Here is a 21,046-nt window from a genome sequence, read left to right as displayed (position 1 = left end):
TTCTACATTCTAGATTTGTCTGTGCTCCTTTATGATGTAATTTAGCTTGTTCTAACTCAACATATCCTATAAACTAGAAGTTATTTTTAAAGGCTTATAATTAAGATTTAGGTTCAGCTTCTTTGGGGTAGGGAAGCAAAAAATACTTCATAGGTGGTGCTGGTACTTCGTATTACATCACATCAGGAGGCACATAATGTAAGGCTATTTCACCCACTCTTAGAAATGCTAAGATTGAATTAATGGGATTCAGGTGGTTTCAGCAGGATTCCTTCATAAACAAGTTTTAATTTAAGGTTCATTCATTGATGGTGCTATTCTGATTGCCATTCCTCCTGTATTTATTAGCAGGAATTCTTTGCCTCTCTAATTGATGAGGCAAAAGAACAACTTCGCCTCATCAATTAGAGATATATGGTTACCCTGAAATCTAATTGGTACAAGAAAGCAGGATAAATGCTTTATTCTTTCCCTTTAATTTGTCAGTGTTCAGAGTAAGGAGTTAGTGCCTCAGTTAGTTTCAGTAGTGACCAATAGGGTTTTTAGTATCAGTATTGAAGACTTGAATATCATTAGTCTAGATTTTTTTAGTAATCTTCTGTGTAAGGTTGGTCTAGGTTAACTAGTTCATCATTACCTGAAACAGAAGTAAGGATGCTAACACTTTGTTTCCTGTTGTAGTTTTCCCCCATAATTTATGTTGCCTTAATTTTTTAAAGTTATACTTTTGGAAGGGGTTATAATAGATAAAAAGATTCTTTATGCAGATACCCTGCATAGTGTGGCTATACTTACCTCAGTGTTATAAAATATTAACCTCTATTTTCTTCTAGTACTTTTGTTTTTGCATATTTAAATATTTAATAGATATGAACATAAGTGTTATGTTAATACTTTGCTCCAAATAAGTTTACTTATATATTGACATAAAATTATATGTTTTTTGTCTAAGAGAGCCCTGCTGATGTTAAACCCTTTCAAAGTGTTCAATTAATCACTGTGTTCCTAGGTGACGTATAATAGCAGAAAAATCTAGGTAATTTGTAGTTAGATTTGTGGTTAATTATGCAAAGGCAAAATTTAAAAACATTAAGACATATTTCTCAAGTAAATGTAGCACTGTTAGAAGATTATAATATCCTTATCAATATTTTCATATTTTTGTAAACTTGAATTGTGTATTTATTTCCTTTGTATAATAATTGATTTTATTCTATTATTTTGGCTAGACACTTGGCATTTCACCTGAAGAAAAATTTGTTATTACAACAACAAGTAGGAAAGAAATTACCTGTGATAATTTTGGTAAGCAATGTTATGTTTATGCTTTTATATTTAATATGTTCTAGTATATCATAGAGCAATGACTATTTTATGAGATAGATAAGCATCAAAAAACTGTGATGTTTTGGGGATGGGGGAGGAAACTAGCTATACATCCAGTTTGTGCAGAGGTCATATTTTTCAAACAAGATTATAGGAAAAGAGTTGATATCATCTATGGCTACAGAAGATGAGACCTTGCTCAGCACAACACCTAGCCACAGATCTTCTACTTGGGCCCTTAAGAAGCTAATTCTTGGGCTTCCCTGGTGGCGCAGTGGTTGAGAATCTGCCTGCCAATGCAGGGGACACGGGTTCGAGCCCTGGTCTGGGAAGATCCCACATGCCACGGAGCAGCTGGGCCCGTGAGCCACAACTACTGAGCCTGCGCATCTGGAGCCTGTGCTCCGCAGCAAGAGAGGCCGCGATAGTTAGAGGCCCGCGCACCGCAATGAAGAGTGGCCCCCACTTGCCACAACTAGAGAAAGCCCTCGCACAGAAACGAAGACCCAACACAGCTAAAAATAAATAAATAAATAAATAAATTAAAAAAAAAAAAAAAAAGCAAGTGTTTCCCTGATTTAAAAAAAGAAGTTAATTCTTCTGACCAACTTGGATTCTTCCATTATCTTTTTTTACTCAGTTATGTTCTAAGACTTGCCAATTTTTCATGCCTGATTCCTTTTTGGATTTAATCATTCTTCTCCATTCATATTGATACCACTTTAATATAGTTCCTCATCTGATTTTCTGTGACAGCTTAACTTAAGAATTGAGTGTTTCAGATGAGTGGAAGTATTTGAACCTATTCCACTGATATTCTTAACAAAACACAACACAACTGAATTTATAGATGGATCCATTGTTTGGGGATTTGCCTGTATAATTTTTAAAGTCGTTTCATAGATACAGTTTGTGTATTCAAAATTATAAATTCATTGTGTTTCAGATGCTAGCTTAGCACTTAAGATGTTACCTCTTGATTACAGATGAAACTGTTAAAGATGGAGTCACTCTGTACCTGCTACAGTCAGTCAATCAGTTACTACTAACAGCTACAAAAGAACGAATTGACTTCCTACCTCACTATGACACATTGGTTAAAAGTGGCATGTATGAATATTATGCAAGTGAAGGACAAAATCCTTTACGTAAGTATTCCATTTATACTAATTTTGATAAACTATCACTCACCTTTATCCCCTGATCACACATCCTAGTCCTTCGCTTTAAAAAAGATCTCTCATTCTACTTTATTCACAGACTATGATCGGTTTTTGTGAGTGTCCTTACTTCGTCTCTTCATCACAGTGTATTTCTTTTTCTACCTAAGTCATCTTACTTCAGAATAAAGATACCTCTCTTTTAAAACTAATGTAGAATGAGGATTCATTCCTTTTCAACTCATAAGAGGTCTGTACTTATACATCTATCTCCTGTACACTCTCCTTTCCTGATTTATTCTTCCTGGCCTCCTGTACACCTCTCCCAGTTGAGAAAATATTTGTTTTACCTTGCACATTTTTTATAGCTGAACAGCACAAGTAAGTGGTTTGTGTTCTTTATCATTTCTTTATCATTTCCTTCCACCTTTACTACTTGCCAGTTTTAATCCTACCTTTGGATTGTTTGCTAGTTGATTTAGAGAATCTTTTCTGTCTGGACCCTGCCAAAGTGTTTAATACTATTTAGATGTTCATTATAAACTTTCTTTTTCTTTTTTTTTTTTGGCTGTGCTGTGGCTTGTGGGATCTCAGTTCCCCAACCAGGAACCAGGAATTGAACCTGGGCCTTGGCAGTGAAAGCCAGGAATCCTAGCCACTAGACCACCAAGGAACTCCCTGTAAACATTCTTATTAAAAATTTTTTTCATTGTATATGCGTTAGAGTTGGTAGAAAATTAGATAACATAGATAAGCAAAAAGAGCATAAAGAACATCCCTATCTCTACCACCCAGATGTAACTACCACCAACACTTCGGTGTTTATCATTTCAGACCTCTTCATATTGTTTGACTTTTTTTTTTCTTTTTTAATGGTTTTGTATGATGCATCCTTTTTTGTTTTTTGTTTTGGCCGCGCCACATGGCTTGTGGGATCTTAGTTAGTTCCCTGACCATGGATTGAACTCGGGCCCTCAGCAGTGAAAGCACAGGGTCCTAACCACTGGACCACCAGGGAATTCCAAATGCATACTTTTTTAACCTACCTTTTTATTTAAAATGTAATGAACATCTTTAATATGCATGTCAATATATGTTTGTTTTAGGGGTTACACAGTATTTAGATAACGTAATTTATTTGAACAGTGTACTGTTGTTATTAGACATTCAGGTTATTTCAGTTTTTTTTTTTAATTGTTACAAATGACTGAATGTTCTTGTGACTAATTCTTTTTTTTTTTAATAAATTTATTTATTTTATTTATATATTATTTTTGGCTGCGTTGGGTCTTCGTTGCTGTGCGTGGGCTTTCTCTAGTTGCGGCGATCAGGGGCTACTCTTCGTTGTGGAGCACGGGCTCTAGGCATGCAGGCTTCAGTAGTTGTGGCTCGCGGACTCTAGAGCGCAGGCTCAGTAGTTGTGGCGCACGGGCTTAGTTGATCCGCGGCATGTGGGATCTTCCCAGACCAGGGCTTGAACCCATGTCCCCTGCATTGGCAGGCGGATTCTTAACCACTGCGCCACCAGGGAAGTCCCCCCATCTTCTTAATGTGTCAGTGCTTCAGAGCTTAGTCCTTGGTCCCTTATCTTCTCCTAATTCCTCAACTGGTGATTCCATCCAATCTCATGGCTCTAAATACCATAGTTATGGCAGTGACTACCAAATGGAGGTAGTGAGAAATGGTCATTTTTAGTTAAGTGTTGAAAATAATGCCAGACTTACCTCCTGAATCCCAGTTTTGTCTATCCACTTGCCCATGTGGCATCTCTACTAGGATATCTAAGATGGGAATATACTACACATAGTTTTCCATCCAAATTAATTTTGGTTCTTTCTAGTTGCTTAAGCCAAAAATCCAGTTGATTCTTCTTTGTCTCAATCTTTCAGAAAATCCTTTTGGCACTATCTTCAGTGTTTATCTTAAAATGAGCATTTCTCTTTACTTCTGTTGGTAACACTAGGTCTGAGGTACCATCATAGATTACCGAGATTATACAGTGGCCTCGTCTCTCTCTTTTCATGCCTGTACACGTAAGGTTTGAGAAGTCAGATTGTTTCACTAAGGGTAAACGCCGAAGTCTTTACAATTGCTTTCATGGTCTTAGAAGCTGTGCTTTGTACCTCTCTGACTTTGTTTCCACAGCTCTTGTTGCTTGTTCATTCCTCTTCACTGCCAGCTTTATTCTCAGCTTAGGACCCTCTGCTTGGATAGCCTCTTTCTCAGTCCCGCACCTCATTCAAGTCTTGTTTATCTATTACCTTCTCAACAAAACTTATCTTGTTCACCCTATTTAAAATTGCAACCTATGTTTCCTCTACACCTCTATGCCAGATAAACCCATGTAAGTTGGAAATATTCTAAGTCAAAAATGCATTTGGTGGGGGGTAAATTACAAGTTTGGGATTAAAATATAAACCCTACTATATATAAAATAGATAACCAACAAGGACGTACTATATAGCACAGGGAACTATACTCAATATCTTATAATAACCTATAATGGAAGAGAATGTAGAAAAAGAATATATATATTTATATATATGTATAACTGAATCACTTTGCTATACACCTGAAACTAACACACCATTGTAAATCAACTATACTTTAATATAAAATAAAAATTAAATTTAAAAAATGCATAGGAGCCATGTGGCAAAATGTTAACAACATGTGAATCTAGGTGAAAGGGTTTATATATCTGCATATTGAATGAATCTTTAATTCTCTGAGGATAAGTTTTTAAATGTATAATCATGGAGTCAGTAGATACATTCATTTTTAAGACTTTTGATATAGATTAATTACCTTCCAGATTGGTTATATGGGTTTTCATTCCTACTGTCATTATATGAATAGGCAGAGAATATCACTGTTTAAACTCCTGCTTTGATTTCTGTGACTTCACATTAAATTCCTGGGTCTTTCCCTGCCTCTGTTTCCTGTGCCTTTGATGCTACTTCTGGTTACTGTTGACTGTATGGTGGATAATTCTTTAAGTCATGTTGATCTTTTTATACTTGAAGTGAACTTGCCCAAGTCTAAACTATTCTGTGTCAATGAAGCATTTATCTCTGGCTGTCTTTACTCTCTCCATTAAGCATAGTCTGTTCCAGCTCTCTGTGGAACACCTCTACTCATTGAGCTTGATATAGTGATAGGGTATCGCATCTAAAACTGAAGTTTTCTTTCCTCCCTTCTAAATTTTTCTCCTTCTAAATTTTATGGAAAATACGACCATTTATCCAGTCTTCTGGAGCAAGTACTCAAAACCACCTTGGATTTCTTTTTCTTTCTCTCTTTATATCTAATCATATACTAAATTCTACTCATTTCTTTCTTTGAGATTTCTTTTAACTCTTTTTCCTTGCATTTCCTTCAGTGTCCCTACTTCTCCATTTCCTAGTTAATACCCTTCGCCAGGTCTTTATAGATAGCTGATTTGTGGTAACTTCTTTCTAACTAGCTTATAAACATAGACATCCCCTGAGTGTTGAGAGTGTGGAAGTGCTTGCTGGAGTGCTACTCTGTGGATTAATTACGCTTAAGTTGGGTTAAGCTTCAGGGGAAGAGACATTAATTTAGTATGTTCCCCCTTTTAATTAGGGGAATAAAAGTGAGAAATAGTTTGGGTGCTGACCCTGGAGAAAGGAGAATGTTAGGAACAGTGCTGAGCCAGTGATAAACTGAAGGTCAAGCTGGTTGTGTAGTAGGAAATTAAGAGCAGTTTTGTGTCAATTAAGCAGATACATTCTGCCATTTCACAAGTTGCTGTTGTGAGATATCTGTATTTAAATTAGCTCTCAATAGACACTTTTATAGTTGCTTTATAGTTGTCCTTATATCTCAAAATGTGCTTACGTTTGACTTGTGCATGATGTAATTACGTACCACAGACTACTATTTGATTTTATGGTTATGGTCTTCTGTTTGTCTCTTATGTGTGTATGTCTGTCTTTAGATTATAAACTCCTTGAAGCCAGGAATCATGGCTGGCTGACTCATGCTGTGTAGTGCCATGCAAGTACTGGTTGGTGACTGCTTTTTTATGCTGGGGGTGATTGGTGATGCCTTTATTATGTTTGTGTCATTAGGATCAGGATAATACTTTAATTCTAGCTCTCTGGAAAATAAAAGTGATGGCTTAAGGTACTTCAGAGTTTCTTCTACTTTGAACTTTTATATGAAGTATTTAGGAGGGAAAACTTAAGCAATAACGTTTTCTCATTCTCTTCCAGCATTTGCTCTTGCAGAATTAATTGATAATTCATTGTCTGCCACTTCTCGTAACACTGGTGTTAGAAGAATACAGATCAAATTGGTAAGGAGATAATACTCTAAAGCAATTTAACTTGTCCTTTTATAGAAGTACTACAGGTTCATTGGAGAAAAATTAGAAAATAAAGATAAACTAAAAGTAGAAATAATTATCTGATGTCTCTTCAGTCATTAAAATTTTTTCACGTGCCCTTTTTCTATGCATATATGTATACATGTATGTGTGATCATATTGTACATTTTGTTATTTGTGATCTTTTATTTTCCCTTAATAGTACATTGTAAACATTGCCATATCATGAATATTCTGCAATATAATATACCACTGCTGCAGTTTGGTTTATTGACTGTAATATAAATTATATAATCAGTCTACTGTTGTTGAACTTTTAGATTTTTTTCCTATATTTTTGCCATTGTAAGCAGTGCTGGCGTGATGAGTATCCTTATAGATTTTTGTACATATCTCCGATTAGTTTCTCAAGCTAAATTCTGAGAAATGGAATTTCTGGGTTAAAGGACATGAAGAATTCTAAGGCCTTTGATTCATACTGCTGAAGTGCCTTTCAGAAAGTTGTATTAGTGTACACTTCCTCCAGCAATGTATGAATGAGCCCAATGAATCACTTTTTTTATATTAACTTTTCATGTTTTTAATATTGATTTGACTTTTCCTATCTTTTTGAACTTATTTTATTTCATAGCATTTTGATGAAACACAAGGAAAACCTGCCGTTGCAGTGATAGATAATGGAAGAGGAATGACCTCTAAACAGCTTAACAACTGGGCCGTGTATAGGTTGTCAAAATTTACAAGGCAAGGTGACTTTGAAAGGTTAGAAAACCTTACTCACTTTTTTTATGGGCAGCTGGGTATTTTAATAAGGATAAGAACTCTTATATTTCTTTAGTTATACATGATACATTGGAGGTTTTGATGTTATCAGCATATTTATTTAGATTTTTATAATAAAGTTTTTATGACCAGTACTTAGAACTAGTCAAAACTGCATAAATCGTATTGCGCCCTTCCATTGAATGATTCTTTTTGCATTTCCTGAGGTATATAGGAGTTTTTTTTCTTTTTAATTAATTTTATTTATTTATTTATTTTTGACTGCATTGGGTCTTCGTTGCTGCATGCAGGCTTTCTCTAGTTGCGGCGAGCGGGAGCTACTCTTTGTTGAGATGTGAGGGCTTCTCATTGTGGTGGCTTGGCTTTGTTGCGGAGCATGGGCTCTAGGCGCGTGGGCTTCAGTAGTTGTGGCACACGGGCTCAGTAGTTGTGGCACGTGGGCTCAGTAGTTGTGGCTTGCGGGCTCTAGAGCACAGGCTCAGTAGTTGTGGCATGCAGTCTTAGTTGCTCCGTGGCATGTGGGATCTTCCTGGACCAGGGCTCGAACCCATGTCCCCTGCATTGGCAGGTGGATTCTTAACCACTGCGCCACCAGGGACGTCTCTCCACCTTCTTAATGTTTCAGTGCCTCAGGGCTTAGTCCTTGGTCCCTTATCTTCTCCTAATTCCTCACTTGGTGATTCCATCCAACCTCATGGCTCTAAATACAATAGTTATGGCAGCTATGTTGTGTACTTCGGGAAACACATTTGGGAAGAATCAGTTGGCATTCTTATTAAGTAGTTAGTATTTGTTCATGTCCTGTTTTTCTTTCTGCTGTGTCAAGGAAAGTCACCCAAATTTAAGGAACAGTCTCAATAATGTGTAAAATTAATATAGTTAACACATTTGCCTTCTCACTTCTGAAATTTCAGCACTCTCAGAATTTTCATCAAATTTGTAAAGACTTACAATGCCATGGTGAGAGGCAGCAATAAGTGAAGAACAAGGGCTCTGGAATCATTTGGTCTCATTTGAATTCTAGCCTTACTAATTGTATGACACTGGTCAAGGCAGTTTACTTCTTTTTATCTCAGTTTACATGTCTGTAAAATGGAGATAATACCTCATAAGGTTTTGTGAAAACCAAGTGAGTTAGTACATGGGAAGTCCTTAGAGCCTGGCAAATGATAAGCAGTCAATAAATACAAGCTATCATTGTAGTTACTACTTCTCATTTGTGGCTTCAGATTTTTCTGCAAGTATTCTTTTTCAATATTTTCTTGAATACGTGCCACTTCAGGGATTTATAAAATAGCCGTAAAGAAGGCAAAGATCACGTCTTTCATAGTCTAAAGATAGAATTTAGCATAAGATAGAAATATTAGGTAGAAATGAAAGGAGAACAGATGGTAGATTGGGGCAAAAAGGTCAGAAAAATGTTAGTTAGATCAAGTGGAAGAGTAGAAAGAAGTAGAGCCTACAGTTTATTAAGATTTCTGTAGATTTTAGCACAACACAGACTTTTAAACTTAATTCAAATGTTAGGGAAATTTTAATTTTTGGTAGAAATCTACCTGTTGTATGTTCTGGTCCTAGCTTTTTATAGGTGTTGTATCAGTAAACAGTCAGTTGTTGTTATAGCTGTTATGTACTCATACTGTCTTTGAGTCCAGTATCAGTCCCTTAACCCACTCCAGTTTCTGTTAGCATAGTTGTACCCCCCTCACTCCTCTAGCTTCTACTCCTATAGAAAAAATTATCAGTTGTTTTACTGCTTCTAATTTAGTTTTTTATTGGATATAAGGATGGGTATCGTTGGAGACAGGCTGTGGAAGAAAAGGAAGGACAGCCTACAAATACAAAACAGCTGACTATCTTGACTGTAGCTTATGTTGTAGTAGAGGAAAAGCCAAAAGTAAACCAAAAAGTGTATAAGCACTTCAGTTACTGATTAAGAAAATATTGAGTAATATGTTAGAGCCTGATGGCCATCTCCTTTAGGTAAGGTGACTAGAAAAGAGGGCAGCCTCTTTGAGGTTACATTTGAGTTGAGGCTTCAATGATTAGAAAAAAACACCCAAGCGAAAATCTGGGTGAAGAGTATTCCAAGTAGAAGGAACATCAGCAAATACAAAGACCCTGAAACTGTGATCAGCTTGTTTCGTTTGAGAGACGGAAAGGAGACCAGTGTGGTTAAGTGCATATGAAGGGGAGGGTAGAGGGAGATGAGGTGAGAGTTCTGATTTGGCAATATTCTTTATAACTCTCACCCACCTTGGTACTACCTTTCCCTCCACTTTTTTATTTTGAAAATTTCAAATCAACAAATAAGTTGAAAAAACTTCAAATAAAAAGCCAGCAAATAAGTTGAAAGAGCAGTATTAGCACTCATATATCCTTCACCTAGATTTATGTTAACATTTTGCCACATTTGTTATCTTCTGTCTATCTGTTTATGTATGTGTGGGTGTGCACATGCGTGCACACACAGCACACACACTTTCTCTCCCTAAATCATTTGAAGGTAAGTTGCAAACTTTATATTTCACTGCTTAATACTGTAGCATCTATTTCCTTCACAGCGATGTTCTCATAAATAGCCATAATACCTTTATACCCAAGACATTTCTCAGTGATTCAAAATATCTAATGTACATATTCAGATTTTTCCCCTTTGTCATGTCTTTCTTTTCTCCTTTATTCTATAATTCCCCACATTTGCGTCTTTCATGAAATTGTCATTTTTTTTGGTAGAGTTCAGGCTAGTTGTAGAACAGTCCACAAGCTGGATCTGAATGTTTACTGGACACTATTCTTTTCCTCAAAATTTTATGAATATTTTCAATTATACAGAAAAGTTGAAATTCTACAGTCAGTACCCAAGATACTCATACTAAGTTTCTACCACTGACAGTTGCGTTACCACGTATCTTTTTATCCGACTAACCTTCAGGTCATCTCATTTTTTGATTCAGTTCAAAATAAATTACAGATATCAGTAAACTTTCTCCTGCTGCTTTAAGTATTGGTATCATTATGTAGAATTCAGGGAGTTTTTTTGAGGTAAAATTTACATTGAAATGCTCACATCTGTCTGAAGTGTATCTTCATTAAATTTTTTTATGGTAATATAATTCATATAGTCACAAAGTTGTGCAGCCATCACCAATAATTCCAGAACATTTTCATCACTCCAGAAGAAACCCTGTAACCACTTGTAGTCAATCTTGTCTCGTTGCAATCACTGATATACTTTGAATAGTTGTTAATCTACTTCTTCAGTTGTTTTTTTAGGGATTACAATTAACATTTTAATTTATAACAGTCCACTTTGGATTAACACCAATTTAATGTCAATAATACATACAAACTTTGCTTCTATATAGCTCCATTCCCCTCCCACTTCTTTGTATTATTATTTTCATATAAAGGACATGATTATACATTATAACCCTGTCAACACAGTTTTATAGTTAGTGCTTTATACACCTGTCTTTTAAATCAGGAGGAGAGTTGTAAAAAATACACTTATACTGTCTTTTCCTATTTATGTAGTTACCTCTGCTTTACTCTTTGTTTTTTCTTGTATTCAAGTTACTTTCTAGTGTCTCTTCAGTTTAGTCCAAGGGACTCTTCTTTAGTAGCTGCTTTGCGGCAGATGTGCTGATGACAGATTCCCTCAGGTTTTGTTTATCTGTGAATGTCTTAATCTCTTTCCTTTACTTTTTTTTTTTTTAAGGAATTCCTTTATTTTTATTATTTATTTATTTTTAGCTGTGTTGGGTCTTCGTTTCTGTGCAAGGGCTTTCTCCAGTTGCGGCAAGCAGGGGCCGCTCTTCATCGCGGTGCGCGGGCCTCTCTCTATCGCGGCCTCTGTTGTTGTGGAGCACAGGCTCCAGACGCGCAGGCTCAGCAGTTGTGGCTCACGGATCTAGTTGCTCCACGGCATGTGGGATCTTCCCAGAGCAGGGCTCGAACCCGCGTCCCCTGCATTGGCAAGCTGACGCTCAACCACTGCGCCACCAGGGAAGCCCTCTTTCCTTTACTTTTGAAAGCTACTTGTGCTGAATGAAGAATTCTTGGTTGACTGTCTTTTTCTGTCAGCACTTTGAATACATTAGTCTACTGTCTTCTGACTCCATAGTTTCTGATGAGGAATCAGCTGTTAATCTTGAGTATCCCTTGTATGTGACTAGTCACTTCTCTCTGCTTTCAAGATTCTCTGGCTTTTAATGGTTTGTGGCGTGTCTAGTTTTTGAGTTCATACTGTTTGGTGTTTCTTGAGCTTCTTGGATGTCTAGGTTAATGTTTTCATCAAATTTGGGAAGTTTTTGGCCATTATTCATATATTCTTCCTCTCCTGTCCTTCTGTGGCTCATCTTATCCCCTCCATTGATGGGGTTTTTTTCTTCAGTTTGTTTCTCAGACTGAATAATCTCAATCAACCTGCCTTAAAGTTCACTGATTATTTCTTCTGCCAATTCATATCTGCTCATGAGCCACCTAACTGAATTTTTCATTTCAGTTGTTTTCTTTTTTTCAATTCCAGAATTTGTTTGGTTCTTTGTTAGTAGTTTCTGTTTCTACTGATATTCTCTGTTTGGTAAAATACTGTTCTCATACTTTCCTTTACTTCATTAGACATAATTTCTATTAGTTCACTGAATGTATTTAAAATAGCTGATTTATTTAAAAAATTTTTTTAAATTGAAATATAATTGATTTATAATGTGTTAATTTCTGCTGCATAGCAAAGTGATTCAGTTATACATATATATAGCATTCCTTTTTTAAAAAATTCTTTTCCATTATGGTTTATCACAGAATATTGAATATAGCTCCCTGTGCTATACTGTAGGAACTTGTTGTTTATCTGTCCTATATATACTAGTTTGCACCTGCTAACCCCAAACTCTCACTCCATCCCTCTCCCACCCCCACCCTTGGCAATCACAAGTCTGTTCTATATGTCTGTGAGTGTTTCTGTTTTGTTGATGAGTTCATTTGCGTCATATTTTAGATTCCACATATAAGTGATATCGTATGGTAATTGTGTCTTTCTGACTTCAATTAGTATGATAATCTCTAGTTCCATCCATGTTACTGCAAATGGCATTATTTCATTCCTTTTTATGGCTGAGTAGTATTCCACTGTGTGTGTGTGTGTGTGTGTGTGTGTGTGTGTGTGTGTGTGTGTACATCTTCATCATCTGTTCATCTGTTGATGGACATTTAGGTTGTTTCCACATCTTGGCTATTGTGAGTAGCGCTGCTGTGAACATAGGGGTGCATGTATCTTTTTGAATTATATTTTTAATCAGATATATGCCCAGGAGTGGGATGGCTGGATCATATGGCAACTCTAGTTTTAGTTTTTTGAGGAACCTCCATACTGTTTTCCATAGTGGCTGCACCAACTTATGTTCCCACCAACAGTATAGGAGGGTTCCCTTTCCTCCACACCCTCTCCAGCATTTGTTATAAAAAAGCTGACTTAAATCTTTGTCTGCTAAGTCTAATTAATCCCTGGGCTTTCTCTGGGACAGTTTTTACTGAGTGCTATTTTCCCTGTGTGTAGGCCAGACTTTAATATTTCTTGGTGTGGCACATAGTTTTTTTGTTTAGAATAGGACATTTTATTTTATTTATTTATTTTTTGTCCACGCCTGGCATGGACAGGATCTTAGTTCCTCTACCAGGGATCAAACCCGTGCCCCTTGCATTGGAAGCGTGGAGTCTTAACCACTGGACCACCAGGGAAGTCCCTAGAATAGGACATTTTAAATTATATAGTGTGGCAAATCTGGAAATCAGATTTATCTTTCTCCCCAGGGCTTACTGTTGCTTTTGTCTTTTTGTTGTTTGTATAGTGGCTTCCCTAAACTAATTCTGTAAAACCTGTATTCTTTATCTTGTGTTGCCCCTTAAGTCTCTGCTCAGTTAATTTGGTGGTCAACTAATGATCAGACATTTCCTTGAATGTCTGGAACCACTAAGTCTTACAGCTTTTGCCAAGGGGTTCTGTGTGCATACTGGGCTGTTTTTATTGTTCCAGCAGGAAGTTTACAGCTCTGCCTTAGCCTTTAACTCTTGGTTGCACCAAACCTCAAAGTCAACCAGAAATAAGAGATTAGAGCCTTCTCAGTTCTTTCTTGAGTATGTATACAATCCTGCACATGAGTGTGACCTTGATTCTCATGACTATGTTGGAGCTTTTAAAAACCACTATGGACCTCTCATTCCCCAGCTTTTTTTTTTTTTTTTTTTTTTATATTTTTTTTTTATAGCTACTTTATTTATTTATTTATTTATTTTTATTTTTATTTTTATTTTTTTATTTTTTTATTTTTTTTATTTTTGGCTGTGTTGGGTCTTCGGTTCGTGCGAGGGCTTTCTCTAGTTACGGCAAGTGGGGGCCACTCTTCATCGCGGTGCGGGGACCGCTCTTCATCGCGGTGCGCGGGCCTCTCACTATCGCGGCCCCTCCCGTTGCGGGGCACAGGCTCCAGACGCGCAGGCTCAGTAGTTGTGGCTCACGGGCCTAGCCGCTCCGCGGCATGTGGGATCTTCCCAGACCAGGGCTCGAACCCGTGTCCCCTGCATTGGCAGGCAGATTCTCAACCACTGCGCCACCAGGGAAGCCCTCCCCAGCTTTTTCTTCTGAGTATTTGCCCAGATTCTTGTTTTCTCCCAACTGTTTTCATTGCCTTAGTCAGCTTTGATGGTAAACATCTGCCACTGATTGTTTTTGACAAATGACCCAAGGAAAATGCTTTTCACAGAGAGCAAGTTCTGAGTTAGGTCAAATAAAGACAAACCCTGCAAGTGGAAGTTTCTGTGGAACTGTCAGATCCAATAATGGCAATTCTATGCGGAAGGAGCTTTTGGGGAACTCCAAACACATTCCAGTGACTCCTAAGCTGTTAGTTTGCAACATGATTGCAGGGCTGTTTGTTTTCAAGGCTTCTGTGGAGCTGGTGAGAGGGGAATGGGAGAGGGTATGTTAAAACATAACAGAGCTCGCAGTTATTACCAAAACTCATCAATGTGTCTTAAATAAACACTCCTTGGATTGTTGCAAGACTTAAGTTAATTTTTGCAGTTCTGAAAAAGTTGATTTTGACAATTTTTTCAGGTGTTGTTTTTGTGTTTATCAACGAGTGGATTTTCATGTGTTCTTACTTTGCCATTCTGGAAGTGATCACTCAATTAACTGATTTTTGACAAGTGCATACACTGGTCTAATCCAAACCCCTAAGATAAAGAACATTACCTGGACCTAGGAAATTTGCTCATGACTGAGGCACTGTTACAATCATAAGTTAAATTAGATACCTAGAACCTTGTTGTAATACTATGTGTTCATTTAATTATTTTGTGGAAGAAAGAAGGGTGACATCAGTTAGACCAGCTGGGTGGCCATAATTCAGATGTGTGTTGGATCAGTGCTACTTTCTGCACTTTAAACTTGCTCAGCAATTAAAAAGCTCTCAACTCAGTCAGCCGTTTTTTGGAAAATAAAAATAGCATGCCACATGGCCTGTTTCCCATGCCACTTTTAGGTTGTAGAAATGGACTCCCAACAGGATTTTCCCTAGTTTTCCTAAAGAAAAAGCTCAATTGTCTTTAGTATTTTTCTGCAATTAAGATGAACTTTCAAGTAGATATTTGTACTTACTTGAATTTAGAGAATGTAACATTTAGGCATCCTACTTTAATTTGGTTATTTCCATTGTGTCTCACAGATGAGACACATCTGTATCGAGATGAGACACGTGTATTCCAGAAGCTCGGTTAGTTACCTATGGCCATTTGTCACTTTCTTCATTGTGGCTGATTTTTTTTCCCTGTGGTAGATTGGAGATAGTGAGATCTAAATATATATACATAGTCTCTCTACCATATTTCCTGAATCACTTACCTGCTTCTTTTTACTAATTTGATCGTCTCTCCTATTCCTTTTTCTTACCTTCTACACCTTTTATCATACATTTTCATGCAGATTTTGCTTCTCTTTTCTAATAAATACTGTTGTTTCACAAAGATATAGTGCCCTCTTATATTGTATGAAGAATAAGAATGAGATAGTTTCTGAAACTTTTTTAGACTGTGATAAAAATTTATTTTGAGGGAGGTGACTTTCTAAATTCTCCAGAGGACTCCTTCTGTGATGCAAAATTGTTTCTTAAGATCTTAGATTATATTTATCTTCATGAAGGGAGATCTATATAGCCCGTGAGTGTGGATATAGGAATTTTCTGAACTCATTTACACAAGTCTAAAACCTACTGGAAATTAGTATTTTCAGCCTTATTTGCTGTAATAGGGTTTTTGCTTAGGTTAGGCTTTCATGAATGGAAAAAGAAACTTAGGAAAAAGGTTGAAAAAGGAAACTTACTGCCTGGTCATTAAGTGTGTCCATTCCTAATCAGTGAACAGAATTCCTTAGTTTTGAATCAGATTAAGTATGTATATATTGTTTTATCTATGAGTTCTGCCCTCCCAAACTTTTAATGTACTTCCCCATATGTGTTTTAAGGAGAATATTTAGGGGAGGGTATTTTCAGCATATTTCCTGGAAGTATTGTCATAGTAATTAAAGTCTTAGAACCTATTTACTCTTTATTTTTCTTAATATTTTGTTCATAGAATTTAATTAATTCTTGGTTTATTACAATGTATCAATGCAGGACATGCCCTTTTTTTTTTAACATCTTTATTGGAGTATAATTGCTTTACAATGGTGTAGGACATGCCCTTTTAAAGTTTATTTATTGAAAAATTTAATAAGCTGAATAACCAGAATTTGCCACCCAATCCAGTAAGTAGAATATACTGTAACTTATATCTGTATCCTCCTCATCCCTGCCACCAAAGTTAAGAAGTATCTTGAATTGTTCTTCTGTTTACTTTTTTTCTTTTAAACATCTTTATTAGAGTATAATTGCTTTACATTGTGTGTTAGTTTCTGCTGTATAACAAAGTGAATCAGCTGTACGTATACATATATCCCCATATCCCCTCCCTCTTGCGTCTCCCTTCCACCCTCCCTATACCACCCCTCTAAGTGGTCACAAAGCACCAAGCTGATCTCCCTGTGCTATGCGGCTGCTTCCCACTAGCTAGCTGTTTTACGTTTGGTAGTGTATATATCTCAATGCCATTCTCTTACTTTGACCCAGCTTACCCTTCCCCCTCCCTGTGTCCTCAAGTCCATTCTCTACATCTGCGTCTTTATTCCTGTCCTGCCCCTAGGTTCTTCAGAACCATTTTTTTTTTTAGATTCCATATATATGTGTTAGCTATTTCCTTTTGTTAAATGTATATATCTAATTTTGCTTGTTTTTGATAATATGAAAAAGTGTAATCATACTATATGTTGATCTATAAGGGACTTGGATTTTCATTTAATATTAGGTTACTAAGATTGCATATTTGTGTGGGTCTGTAGTACATTCATTTTCATAACCGTGTAATCTTTAGTATATACCAAAAAGGAATCCCACTTTATTTATCCAGTCTCCAGTCAGTGGGCATTTGGCTTTCTCCCCCAAGTTTTAGCAATTGTTAGCAGTACTATTTTATATATGGGGTGTGTGTGTAGCATTCTGTTATATATATTTCCTGGTCCAAATCTATGTAAGTTTTAGGTATATGCCTAGGAGGGAATTTGTAGGATATAAAAATGAATGTTCCAACTTACAAGGTAATGGCGAATTATTTTCCAAAGTGATCGTATTAATTTATACTTTAACCACTTACGAAAGTTTGATAAAACTCACTTGGGAAACCATTTGGATGTGGTATGTTTTTTGCAGGAGGAATTTTTAACTATTGCTTTGATTTCTTTATAGAGTTATAAGAATATTTTGGCTTTCTATTTCTTACTGATTTAGCTTTGGTAAGTTATATTTTACTAGGAATTAGTCCATTTTGTTAAATTTTCAATTTTATTGGCATATAGTTGTTGGTAATGTTTGTAAAGAACTAGTGCTTGCTTTGATAAATTTTCTGTTTTCCTGTTTTCAAATTCTTTGATTTCTGCTCTTTATTATTTATGCCCTTCTTACTTTGGGTTTATTTGCTCTTTTTGTAGTATCTTGATGTGGAATCTTACAGGTTTTTTTTTACTTCTTTTCTAACATGAATATTTTGTGTTATAAATTTTCTTCTCAGGACAACTTTTGCTGTATCCCACAAGTTTTAATATGCTGTAATTTCACTTTCATTCAGTTCAGTGTAACTTTTATTTCCCTTGCAACTTGCTTTTTGATCCATGGATCTTTTTTGGAATGTGTTGTTCAATTTCCAAATGCTCCCAATAGATTTTCTTGTCTTTATGTTGATTTCTAGTTTGACTTTATTATATTCAGAGAACATACTCTATATGGTTTCAGTTCTTTTAAATTTGTTGAAATTTGTTTTATGACCTAGGATGTGATCTATATTTTGGTGAATTTTCTGTGTCCTTGAAAAGAATGTGTATTTTGCTGTTGCTGGGAGGAGTGTTCTGTAAATCTCAATTAGATTCCATCTGTTGATAATATTTTTCAGTTCTTTCTTATCCTTGCTGATTTTCTGTGTAGCAGTAACTAAGAGAGGAGTATTGAAGAGCTCCAGTTCTCTGAATTTTTGCTCTGTGTATTTTTAACTTGTGTTATTTTTTGTATGCATAATTGAGATTGTTAGGACTTTTCAGTGAACTGACCCTTTCATAATGCCTTTTTTAAAAAAATTTAATTAACTTATTTTTTGTCTGTGTTGGGTCTTTGTTGCTGCGCACGGGCTTTCTCTAGTTGGGGCGAGTGAGGGCTACCCTTCATTGCGGTGCGTGGGGTTCTCATTGCGGTGCATGGGCTTCTCATTGCAGTGGCTTCTCTTGTTGTGGAACACAGGCTCTAGGCGCATGGGCTTCAGTAGTTGCAGCACGCAGGCTCAGTAGTGTGGCTCACAGGCTTAGTTGCTCCGCAGCACGTGGGATCTTCCCAGACCAGGGCTCAAACCTGTGTCCCCTGTATTGGCAGGCGGATTCTTAACCACTGCGCCACCAGGGAAGTTCCCATAATGCTTCTGTCCCTGATAATTTCTTGCTCTGAAATGTATTTTATTTGATAGTGTAGCCACTCCAGCTTTCTTTTTGTTTATGTTTGTATGGTATATCTTTTCTTATCCATTTTCTTTTAAAATACCTATATCATTATATTTAAAATGAGTTTCTTGTAGACAGCATACGGTTGGGTCATTTTTAATTTTTTTTAATTTTTTAATTTATTTAAAAAATTTTTTTGACTATAGTCTTTTTAGAATATTTATTTATTTTTTTTAGCTGTGTCAGGTCTTAGTTGTGGCACGTGGGATCTTCGTTGTGGCATGCAGGCTCAGTAGTTGCGGTACACGGATTTCTCTCTAGTTGTGGCATGCAGGCTCCAGAGCTCGTGGGCTCAGTAGTTGCGGCTTACAGGCTTAGTTGCCCTGCAGCGCATGGGATCCTAGCTCCCTGACCAGGGATCAAACCCCCATCCCCTGCATTGGAAGGTGGATTCTTAAACACTGGACCACCAGTGAAGTCCCTGGTTGGGTCAGTTTTTAATTCACTCTGTCAGTTTTATTTAGTGTATTTGTACTATTACATTTACTTATTTTTAATTATTGATACATTAGGACTCAAATATGTCCTGTTTTAACTTTTCTATTTGTTCCCTTTGTTTTGCATTTGTCTTTTCTGGCCTTTTTGTGGTTTACTTGAACGTATTTTACTACACTGTTTTCTTTATAGTGGTTTTCAAGTATATCTTTTATTTATTTATTTATTTTTTAATGGCTGCTCCAGGGAATACTGTATTACAGTCTCTTAGTATGGACATTTTGCCAATTAAAGTGAATTACAGAAATCTCACCAAATTATTTAGGTATTTTAACTCTCTCCCATTTATAATTTAGTTTTAAGTGTTACCTCTACATATATTGAGAACCATATCAGACCGTGTTATTTTTATTTCAACAGTCTAATGTAATTTTAAAAACTCAAGCAGAGAAAGGTAGTCTATTTTATTTATGTGCATATTTGTTTCATTGTTCTTTATTCCCAGGTAATATTCTTTTATTAACTTTGTCCGATATTAATATATCTCCTCCAGCTCTGTTTTCATTAGTATTGAAATGGTAACTCGTTTTCCAACCTTTTAACCTACTGTCTCGTAATATTTAAAGAGTGTTTCTTTTAGGCAGCATTTGGTTATGTATTAAAATTGACGATCTCTGCCTTTTAATTGGGATGTTTAGACCAATTACATTTAATGTGATTATCAGTATTCTTGGTTACCATCTTTCTTATTTGTTTATTTTTCCCTTTTTCCCCACATTTCCCTTTTTTCTGCCTTATTTCAAATTGAGTGTGTGTGTGTATGTGTGCTTCCACTGTTTCCTTCATTGACTTATTAGCTGCTACTCTGTTCTTTTGTTTTACTGGCAACTAGGGTTCATAGTATACATCTTTAATTTATCACAGTTCTACTCTCTTAGCAGATTTCAGTTACACAGTAGTGTTATTGACTGTACTTAACAATGTTATACATTAGCTCCTCAGACCTTATTCATCTTATTGATGAAAGTTTGTACCCTTTTACCAACCTCTACCTATTTCCCACACTCCCCAGTCCCTGTCAACCACTTTTCTACTGTCTGTTTCTATGAGTTTCTCTTTTTAACAGTTGTTTTCTTAAAAATGTGGTTAAAAAAAAGTATAACATTAAATTAAAGTGTATAATTTGGTAGCATTAATTATATTCACAGTGTTTTACAACCATTACCATTATGTATTTTCAAAGATTTTTGTCTTTCCCAAACAAACTTCATAGCCATTAAAAGATAACTCTGTATTCTCCGCACCTCCAGCTGCTGGTAACCACAGTTCTACTTTCTGTTTCAATGCATTTGCCTATTCTAGGTACTTCATTTAAGAGGAATCATACAATATTTGTCATTTTGTTTCTGGTTTATTTCACTTAGCATAATGTTTTCAGGGTTCATCCATGTTGTAGATTGTATCAGAACTTCACCCCTTTTTATGGCTGAATTATGCAGCTATACTACATTTTTCTATTCATAGGTTAATGGACGGTTGTCTTGTTTCTACCTTTTTTGTATATTGTGAATAATGCTGCTATGAACATTCATATACAAGTATTAGTTTGAGTCCCTGAGGCAGTTTATGTTTACCCACGTATTTACCATTTCTGGTGGTCTTCATTCCTTTTTTTAAATCCATAGTATCATTTTCATTCCTAAAGGTCTTTTAACAGTTTTTATAATTCATGTTTGCTCTCAGTGAATTTTTTCAGCTTTTGTATGTCTGATAAAGTTTGGATCTATTCTTACCCTCCTTCCCCCTTTAAACATATTTTTGTTGAGTATAGAATTTTAGGTTGACTTTGTTAAACATTTT

General features: G+C 36.1%; 1 protein-coding gene across 2 annotated transcripts in view; it reads left to right on the top strand.

Annotated features, from left to right (window-relative positions):
* SMCHD1 (structural maintenance of chromosomes flexible hinge domain containing 1) overlaps positions 1–21,046 on the top strand; it is a 134,657-nt gene that overhangs the window by 9,475 nt on the left and 104,136 nt on the right. The window contains exons 2-5 of one of the 2 annotated variants that reach the window (XM_036874911.1): positions 1,230–1,305; positions 2,313–2,474; positions 6,725–6,807; positions 7,469–7,599. In XM_036874911.1, the coding sequence (XP_036730806.1) occupies positions 1,230–1,305; positions 2,313–2,474; positions 6,725–6,807; positions 7,469–7,599 (452 nt within the window). Of the gene's footprint in view, positions 1–1,229; positions 1,306–2,312; positions 2,475–6,585; positions 6,636–6,724; positions 6,808–7,468; positions 7,600–21,046 lie in introns of those variants that run through there. The other variant, XM_036874912.1, reaches the window with a different exon arrangement.

The sequence above is a fragment of the Balaenoptera musculus genome, chromosome 14 (assembly GCF_009873245.2).
Source record: "Balaenoptera musculus isolate JJ_BM4_2016_0621 chromosome 14, mBalMus1.pri.v3, whole genome shotgun sequence".
Lineage (NCBI taxonomy): Eukaryota > Metazoa > Chordata > Mammalia > Artiodactyla > Balaenopteridae > Balaenoptera > Balaenoptera musculus.
Note: the sequence above shows the minus strand (reverse complement) of the source record. Positions and strands in the feature narration are given on the sequence as shown.